The following is a 10,287-nucleotide window of genomic DNA, read 5'->3' on the forward strand; positions in this document are numbered from 1 at the left end:
GTTGACTTTAATCATTTACTCTAAAGCACTAAAGCATAGGTCGACTTTGATTGTTTTCCCTAAAGCGCTAAAGCATATGTCGACTTTGATCATCTTTGTGAAGGCAGTAGTTGCCTACATCAACTTTGATCGTTTTCCCTTAGGCGCTAAAGTATAGGTTGACTTTGATTGTTTATCGAGGCACTAAAGCCTAGCTTGACTTTGATCGTTTATGCAAAGGCACTAAAGCCTAGGTTGTCTTTGTTCGTTGTCCTTGAGGAACAAAGTCCTAAGTCGGCTTTGATCGACTTTGTTCATGCACTAACGTCTAGGTTGTCTTTGTTCGTTTAGTGTTTTAGGGAAAACAATCAAATTTGACCTTGGCTTTAATGTCTTGGCACAGATGATCAATGTGGACCTAGACTTTAGTGTCTGAACAAAGTCGACCATGACCGACTTTGATCATTTTCGCAAAGGCACTAAAGCATAGGTTGTCTTTATTCTTTTTCTTGAGGAACTAAGTCCTAAGTCGGCTTTGATCGACTTTGCTCTGGCACTATAGTCTTGGTCCACATTGATCATCTGTGCCAAGACACTAAAGGCAAGGTCGACTTTGATTGTTTTCCCTAAACCATTAAAACATATGCCAAAACCCACCATTGTCTAGCTACAGAATTAGTACCTGAGTTAATTTTACAAAAGTTAATAAACATGGTAATTTTTTTTAAAATAGCATAAAAATTTACAATTTTGTTTACAATTACAATTTTCGTACGAAAATTTTAAAAGATATGAACAATTTTAAAATAAACAACTAAACTTCACAAAGAAATGATTTTTTTTATGAAATTTGAAATTTTTAAAAAGCTAACTTATGAATATAACTAGTTTAATGGTTTAAATTATCTTACACCTATCAGGTTTTATTTTATTTTTGTATCGAATGTGTTTTAATTTAAATTTCACGTCCAACGTAACATACCAATATTGGCACGCAACATTTGACAGAATCGTGAGGACTGAAATCCGCAATAAAGCTACATGATAGAAATTGACATGTCATTGTGCACCGACACTTAGGTGAAAGCACATTATTATTATTATGGTGGGTTCCACAGCCACGAGAACATTGAACATGGCATACCAGAATGAAATATATGAGGATAGCTAGCTGGTTTAACCTAAACGACAAGAATGTTAATGGCCTACAACTCATTTAGTGAAAATTCATTCCTTCTCTTTAGTGGCATGATGTCCGAACACCTAAAGAAAAGGTATGTTGTGTTATGTGGCAGAAATCCCTAGATTTACACTTCTTGGTATGAGTGTATGGATCATGTGGTTAGGTGTCAAGGCAACAAGTATTATAGTTATCCTACTCTACATTAGCCAAATGCTACATGGATTAAGTACTTGGCACAATCAAAACTTAGGAGAAAACTATACCACGAAGGATCACATGTAGGACCACATCCATAAGGAGGAGGAAGTAGCAACACTCATGTACTGAACTTTTCCCTAAGCAATACCTGCTCCTAAAGGTGTAATCGGACCGGGTTGTTTGAATTTAGATTGTTTAAATGTCTGAACCAATCAAACAAGTTTAGTTTGGGTTAGTTCAAAATTTTCTGATTTTTAGGTATGGAACCAAACCAAACCAGCCCTGTCTCGATTGGGCTGGTTCGGTTTGAATGGTCGTGTTATGAATTAAGTAATATTTTTTCAAAATTTGCACGAAATTTATTTTTAAAAAACGTGAAAAATCATAAACAATATAGAAACTCCATATAATCCAACATCTCCAAAATTAATCTCCATATAAACAAACTAAAATCATCATCTACAAAAGAAACATAATCAGGCAGCAAAATATTAAACTCATAATTAACTTAGGTCTTAATAGTAACGACTAAATAGGGTAAAAGTAAATGTGTTCGGGTGTAATTGTAAAACATAAATGAGTAATTGTAATGGGCTCGAGCACTTGAGCTGAATAGTAAAAGGATGTTCCCAACAACATTGGGTTGGTTCAGATTCATTGGATATTCAATCCTTAAATCCGATACCAAATTGGTGGTGATTGGATGAAGTAAAAAAGTCTGAACCGATCTTATGACCTAATCCAACCCACCAAAATGTGTTTAGTCGGTTCGGATTGGTTGGATCGCAGTTTGGACTGTACCGACTTACACCCAGACTCATATGTAAAACTTTAAACGCAATGCAATAATGGTTGTAAATCTTACTCCAACTAATGTTCTTTTATTAACTTTATTGTTTGGAGTTGTTGTATGAAGTTATGACCACTTTAATTAATGTATGGAACATAGATGAACCTGTGCATGTATTATCAAAAGAGCCTGAAGATACTGGTGTTTTGTTGGGGTTTAGAAAATGGTTAAATGAAGCATTTGCACTCATAAGAGTTGAACCACCATCATATTATCGTAAACCAACCAAGTTCGTCTTAGGGGAACTACACTATAGTTTCATATATTATTTGTGTTCTCAAAATATTGGCCACTTACTTGTTGAAGTAGGAGGTTGGAAGTCGAAAATCAGTGGCATGATAAATAGGAGATTCTGAAAAGAAAAACTATTCTTGACTACAATCACCATAATGTGTGTATGATGGATGATTGTATCTGATGTGTGTCTAAATTGTATGATAAATATCTTGCTTTTACTATAATTTCATGCATATTTATGCTTTTGCTATTATGAACTCAAGTGATTTTAAGTGTTTTTGTACAATGCAAGAAAAAGGTAGAATATGGTGAAAAGAGGCTCAGATGACATTTCAAAGTGGAGTTTCACGTGTTGCCAAATAGGCACGACTACTCTTTTCAAAGTCATGATGATGCTCCTCTAAGGATGTCAATGGGTACAAGTGGGTATGTGTAGTATATATCCACCACCCACTACGCAGGAAAAAATTTGTATCTGTGCCAGCTCCATGCCCACATGATATTCATTAAGTGGATTTTATACGAATTTAAGAATATTCATGATATACATGGGTACCCACGGATAAAGCCTAGGTTGACTTTGGTCGTATTCGCAAAGAAACTAAAGCCTAGGTTGACTTTGATCATTTTCCATGAGGCACTAAAACCTAAGTCGAATTTGGTCGTCTTTGTTCAGGCACTAAAGTCTAGGTCAACGTTGATCGTATGTGTCGAGACACAAAAGTCAAGGTTGACTTGGATTGTTTTTCTCGAAACACTAAAGCATGGGTCGACAACGACTGCTAATGACTTTACTTAAGTTTATTTTCCAAAGTTATCATAAACATGATAATTTTTTTAATAAAATATATATCATGAAAATTTACTGACTGTTCTTTTCCCTGAGCTAGCTTCGTAGTCTCTTGTTGCTCCAGCAACCATTTCTGAGGAGGTACCCTCTTTGCCTCTCTTAGAGTGTGACCATGTTGGAGGGAGTGGAGTAGGGGATGTCCTTGGGGTGGGGTTTATCGGCGTCGACTCTAATTTCGGATCTCCTTGCAAGGAGGGGGACGAGCCTAGTTTACCTTCCTTCTCTCTTCCCTCTCCTCCCAAAAAGGTTGCTCAACTCCTAGGACCAAGAGGTCGGCCTAAGAAGGTTGGGGCTAGGGGAAGTGGGAAGCTCCTTACGGCGACGACGATCGGCGGAGAAATGGTACCAGCAGGGAAAAAGCTAATGGTTTTCTCTAAGGAGTTGTCAAACCCATATGACATTATGACTCGTGCGATGAGTGGTATCCTTTTGGGGAAGCGCCTTGGCTTGACTTACGATTGTCCAGACGTCATTGTCGAAGGTCAGATTGCAACTCAAATTTTGGCAAGTAGACGTAGTTAGGCTGAGCTGAGTGAGGAGGGAGGATTTGGTCTGTTCTCTTGTTTTTCTTAGGCTCTTCGCTGTTCTGGGGTGGTTTCTCTCGTCGGTTTTTTTCTGTGTAGGCTTTAACGTGTTTTGCTAGGTCATAGCGGATGTGCTAGGCTTCTTTGACTGTCTGGCGTTAGTTTTTTGGTTGGGCATGCTGAGTCTTTGAGGGCTTTTTGGTTAGCTTTGTATTTTTGGATCCCCTTTGAGAAGGGTGAATATCGTGTATATCTCCTCATTTTTATCACAATACATTTCTGCTTTCGGAAAAAAATTACTAATTTTTTATGATTTTTTCATATAAAAATTTAAAAACTATTATCAGTTTTATAAAAATATATGAACAATTTAAAAAAAAAACTTATTTAACTAAATTTAAATTAATAACTTAAGTTTACAAAGAAAGGATTTTTTTTTGCGAAATTTGATATTTTTATATAGTTAATTTTTAACTAGGTCTTTTTTTTTACACAACCAAGGTACAAATTTAAAATCCTAAAATAAAAACCTTTACAAATCATTTTTTTTATAACTAGTTCAATTTTTTTGAAACATATTGAATGCTTCACATTATCGTACACCTATCCGGATTTATTTTGTTTTTGTATAGAATGGAATCTGTTCTTTAATAATTTCATGTCTAGCATATCAAATATTGGCGCGCAACATTTTTTTAGCTAAATTTAAATTCACAACTTAAGTTTACAAAAGATAGGATTTTTTTTTGAAATTTGACATTTAAAAAAAAAATTAACTTATAAATATAACTAGTTTAATGGTTTAAATTATCATACACCTATCAGATTTTATTTCATTTTTGTATAGAGTATGTGCTTTAATTTAAATTTCACGTCTAACATACCAAATATTAGGACGCAAAATTTAGCAGGTTCTTAAGGATTGGAATCTGCCCTAAAGTTACATGATAGAAATTGACATGTCATTGTGGCACTTACACTTATGAGAAGGGATATAAGGCTAAAGTATTAATAAATATTTTCTACTCTTAGGTGAAAGCACATCATCATCATCATCATCATCATCATCATCATCATCATCATCATCATCATCATCATTATTATTATTATTATGGTGGGTTCCACAACCACGAGAACATTGAACATGGCATACTAGAGTGGAACTTACGAGGATAGCTGGCAAGTTTTACATAAACGACAAGAATGTTAGTGGCATACAACTCCTTTAGTGAAAATCCATTCCTTCTCTCCAATGGCATGATGTCCGGACACCAAAAGAAAATGTATGTTGTGATATGTGAAAGAAATCTCGTGATTTGCATGTCTTGGTTTGAATGCATTGATCACGAGGGTGGGGTTTCAAGGTAACAAGTATCATAGTTATCTTACTCTACATTAGGCAAAAGCTACATGGATTAAGTACTTGCACTACACCAAAAAAGTTATTTACGTCGCTTATTTTTTGCATTTTACTACGCTTATAAAGCGTTGTAGCATGAGTCGTTGTAGTGATGTCAATCACTTTTGATTGTTTTCCCTGTGGCGCTAATGATTTGTTTGCTTTAGAAGAGATGGAGGGAAGAGAGAGAAAGAGAGAAGAATGAAGATGACTAGGGAGATAGTGAGAGAAATATAGTAGATTTTGTAGGTGGTTTGATATAATAGAAATAAATGAGAAAGAGAAGGAAAAAAATGAGGTGTAAAGTTATATTTTTTTTTGTCAAAAGACATTTTTATCCAATTAAAAATTTATTGTGGCTTTCAAAACATGTCTATGAAATGGGCAAAACAAGGAAAAGGAAAAGAAAATGTATCTCTCTATCCATTTATATATCGTCAAATCAAGGAGAGGCCAAAAAATTGGTTGAAGATATGTGTCCTCTTTCAGAGGCAAATTATTTAATGTAACATATTTTAAATAGTGAACATTTTTTCCACTTTCCTTGCATTGAAATTAAGCTTTTTAATATTAGGGGAACTAAATATTAACTAACATACAAAATTGTTTTTGTAAATTTTTACATAAAATATAAGATAACTTTTTTTCTGGGCCAAGCTATTGAAATTAAGCTTTGGCTTAATTCCACTTTGGGTCCCAGATGTTTCATAAATGTGCGGTCTGCATCCCCTGTGTTTAAAATGTGTGGTCAAACTCCCTCATGTTTCTAAAACGGTCGATTGAAGCCCTTCCGTCCATCTCTGTCAGTTGACCAAACGGAAATGCTGACGTGTCACTTATTTAATTAATAAAATATAGGCTATTAATTGGTGACGGAAATAATCCGTCACAAAACCCTTCAAGCAAATTAAATACCTTCTTCTTCTTCCTCACACATTTCAGAATCAACACGGACAGGAGAAAAAGAAACAACTCCATCATCAAGCTCTGCCAAATTTTATTCTTTTTTCTCTTCTTCTTCCTTTCTAGCAGGTACTAGTTTTTTTTTGGAAGGCCAAAATAGTATTATATATACAAATCAAAATATATAAATAGGTACAAGTTGTACCCAAGAACACCAACAAACCAAATGGAACCAAGCAAAACAACCTCAGACCAAATGAACAAAATTAGCACACTAGCAAGGCTGTGCCTAAATCCCACGAGGAGACCAAATAATGTCTCAGCAAGCCAGAAAGAAAAACAAGGGAAGGGGGAACACAGTTTTGGTAGACAAGAGAGGACAGCTCAAAACCACTTCCTGCTCGAACCATACACTCACAATAAGAGCAATAAGCACTCTTGAAGAAGCTGCTGCAATCCAACATACTGGGAAACCTGAATTCAATGCACAGAATTGAAGTCACATCCCTTCAGTGAGCAAAATGAATAAGAATTGTCTAAACCCCATGCAGTTTTTGGGATTCATAATCCATTCATAGAATGAGCAGTGGGAGTCTTTTCTCTTGCATTTGATCCATTTCCAAGAGCAGAATTTAATCAAATCCACTACCATGAGTTAAATTGCACCAATCTGACTTTGCCCAATAGAAAAGATTATGTCCATGTTGTGTGAAAGCCAACCTGACATCCTCATGAAGAACAGAAATAACTCCAAGCCAATTGAGGCACTTCATCCACACTGCAGAACAATTAATTAAAGCTTCCCAGACCAGAACATGTTAATTAAAGAATGAATACACATATCCAAACCCAAACCACCAACATTGCTCTTCACTCAAAAGCAATTGCTAAACCTAGATCCAGAAATGAAAAAGAAAAATGACAGCAGTAGCAATTACAAGCCAAAAAAACGCATACACAGCCAAAACTTACTTTTCTCCTCTTCAATGGAAGAAGAACAATAACAAGCATTGGAATCTACAACGAATAAGGTAATCCTAGATGAAGAAACATGATGAAGCAGATCGGAAGTCAGAGAATCCACCTCACTGCAACCCAAACCCTCTGGCTCTCGCCTCTACCATGAAACCCAAGGACGTCACCACTGCGTCGCACCACCTCTGTCAACCCTTGCTCCGGTATCTGCTGGGAAGAACGTCTCCACCACCTCAGTTACCCAAACGCTTTCCCCTACCTACATAGCCCCATCTTCGAACAAACCACAAAATAGAGAGAGTGAGAGCGAGAAAGCGAGATGATGGAGAAATCGAGGTAGACCTTGAGGGATTTTACCTCGGCTGCGATGCGCACCGATGGCAGAGGAGGATTGTGGAAGGGAGTTGTTGGCTATAGTGACTGGTATGGGCTGAAAGGTTTTGTGACGGATTATTTTCGTCACCAATTAATAGCCTATATTTTATTAATTAAATAAGTGACATGTCAGCATTTCCGTTTGGTCAAGTGACGATGATGGACGGAAGGGCTTCAATCGACCGTTTTAGAAACATGAGGGAGTTTGACCGCATATTTTAAACACGAGGGATGCAGACCGCACGTTTATGAAACATCAGGGACCCAAAGTGGAATTAAGCCTTAAGCTTTTTATGTTAACCAACTTGGTTTAGATACAATTATATTTTATATTTTTATTTTACATCCAAAAGAGAAATTCATTCATTGAAATAAACAGGCCAAAAGATCCGACCGGGTACAAGAATTGAAACTAACCGGGAGGTTAGTAGTCCAAACTGCACTTGGATTACTTGCAACATACTTAGCTAGACTATGAGCTACATTATTAGCCACTCTATTAACATGAGCAAAAGAAATGGAAGTAAAACTAGTAGCCAACCTTTGAATATCAAGCACCATAAGGGATAAATAAGAATTATGTGAGACCACCTCAGATATTGCTCTAGCCACTATCTCACTGTCTGTTTTCACACACAAGTCCAAATAACCATGCAACAAGGCCAGGTCGAGCCCCTCCTTAACAGCCTCAGCCTCCACATAGGCCACCCCAAGTTCGCTCCACAGCCGCCAGCACCGAACCTTCATCATTCTGAATTACAACACCTCGTGTCCAACCTCCCGAGCCTTGATCATCATCAACGTTCAACTCCGCCTTCCCACGAGGAGGAAATTGCCAAATTGTAGAAGCAGAAGTAGGAAGCGACGTATAACGAGTCTGCAAAGAAGCTCGAACTTTCTGATACTCCTGAACCTCATGGACAACAACAATTGCAGCAATGCCCGCATCCACTAACTTTCCTTCGAAACAAGCCAAGTTCCTTGCCCTCCCAAAGCCATAGCACGAACCACATACCCATTCTACTACATCCACGAGAGCCTCCAAAATCATACCAGTCAACCAAGTACAAAAGTCCTCCTGGTTGTCACTTCCCCACATTATTCCCAGAGGCGATGCAAACCAGAAACTTCTGCTCCACGAGCATTCCCACATCAAGTGTTCCAAACATTCCACCACACCATCACAGCGAGGGCACCACAAAGGACAAGCCACCCCCCAATTCCACAACCTTTGCCAAGTTGGGATAGCCTTGCATAGAATTCTCCAAATGAAATGCGCTTGTCGGGGTAAAATGTTCAATTTCCTCAGATATTTCCAAACCAGAGAAGACCCAACACTAGAACTTCCAGCCATATCACGTCGCTGCCAATCCTTAATGCACCTATAAGCACTCTTCACCATAAAGAAACCATCAACCATTGCATTCCACACCAACCTGTCATCCCCATTCAGACGTAACAAAGGAAGGTGACTCATTTGATCAACCTCAAAAGGCAAGAATAACTACTGCACCATAGGAAAATTCCATTGGCCATCCTCTCGCTCTATCAACTGGTAAACATAGGTAATTTCACAGCCTTGAGGTTTCGAAGACCATACTTTAAGACTTGCCTGTGATAGTAGCCAATTATCCTCCCAAATCTTAATATCAAAACCATCACCAATCCGCCAAAAGCAACCCCTCTTGATCACCCAACTTGCTTGTTGAGTACTTCTCCATGTGTAGCTAGAGAGACGTCCCGCACCAACATCAACAAACCGAGTTCTAGGGAAGTACCGAGCTTTCAAACACTTTGTTACTAAGGAATCTAAATTTTGAGCAAGCCTCCACCCTTGTTTGGCTAATAGTACATCATTAAAAGCCTTAAAGCTAAAAAAATTCATCCCTCCCTCACTCTTCGAGGTACATAAGCCATCCCAATTCACCCAATGTAATTCTATTTCGTATTTAAAAAGAGAAAAACGAGGAAATTGATTTTGCATAATTGTTTATTTGTTTAAATAAAATTTCAAAATTAGTGACAATTTCTTTCTGCTTTCAACACTTCTTTTTAGACCTTTTTTCATGCATTTTGTCAAAAGGTGGGATTGATTCTAAAAAACTTGATCGGTTGAAAGGGAAAATGATTAAAGATTACATACGTAGATAAACAATAGTATAAAATCATTCATGTTACTTTTACAAAAAGAAAACTTAAGTTTTTAGGAGAATTGATAGTTTGACATAGAAATTATCAATTGATAAAGTGAAATTTCTATCGAGCAAGAACTCTAATTTCTAAAGAACTAACCTAAAATAAAGACGAAATGCAATTTCATCAATTTTCTGGGTAGTCTTTTATTAACATAAAAAATATAATTTATACTTAATCATGTAACTAATGAGGGTCATACATGTCATGAGGAACCATTTTAATAAAAGGAAATTTTTAGAACATGGAAATGAATAACTGACTCGAAATATAACTAAATATAGTAAAACTAATACAACTTTGATATCTGGCCCAGTAACATGTGAAGCCCATTAAAAGTTCAGCTATCAACCATCCCAGTCTTCATCTAAATTTTGACAAAAAAAAAGCTTCATCTAAATTAATTGATTAGCAAACACAACTTTATTTTTTTTTTGATACATCAGAAAGATAACAAAAGAGCAAAAACACTAAACAATCCAAAGGGAGTCCTTCAACAGAAGAACTTCAAGCTCTGAATTAGGAGACTCAATAACTATGCTACCACTGGTCGAAAGATCTGAACCTCTCTTGGCTAACCAATCAGCTACATTGTTTTCCTCTCTGCAGCTCCAAGCAATT

At 36.8% G+C, this 10,287-nt stretch overlaps 1 protein-coding gene and 1 long non-coding RNA gene across 2 annotated transcripts; both read right to left on the reverse strand.

Annotated features, from left to right (window-relative positions):
• Window positions 1-6,197: 6,197 nt before the first annotated feature.
• LOC130735536 (uncharacterized) lies at window positions 6,198-7,523 on the reverse strand. The gene is made up of 2 exons (XR_009018492.1): window positions 7,096-7,523; window positions 6,198-6,901 (listed from the first exon to the last, which is right to left on the reverse strand). It is a non-coding gene; the product is annotated as an uncharacterized LOC130735536 (long non-coding RNA).
• A 638-nt stretch (window positions 7,524-8,161) lies between these two features.
• LOC130736811 (uncharacterized) lies at window positions 8,162-8,893 on the reverse strand. The gene has a single exon (XM_057588594.1). It carries the CDS (start codon window positions 8,891-8,893, stop codon window positions 8,162-8,164), a length of 732 nt encoding a protein of 243 aa, XP_057444577.1.
• Window positions 8,894-10,287: the final 1,394 nt, after the last annotated feature.

This window comes from Lotus japonicus, chromosome 2 (genome assembly GCF_012489685.1).
Source record: "Lotus japonicus ecotype B-129 chromosome 2, LjGifu_v1.2".
In the NCBI taxonomy this organism is placed as follows: domain Eukaryota; kingdom Viridiplantae; phylum Streptophyta; class Magnoliopsida; order Fabales; family Fabaceae; genus Lotus; species Lotus japonicus.

Coding starts and splice junctions, on each gene's coding strand:
- LOC130736811 (XM_057588594.1), bottom strand. CDS start 8,893: ATGGTTGATGGTTTCTTTATGGTGAAGAGTGCTTATAGGTGCATTAAG.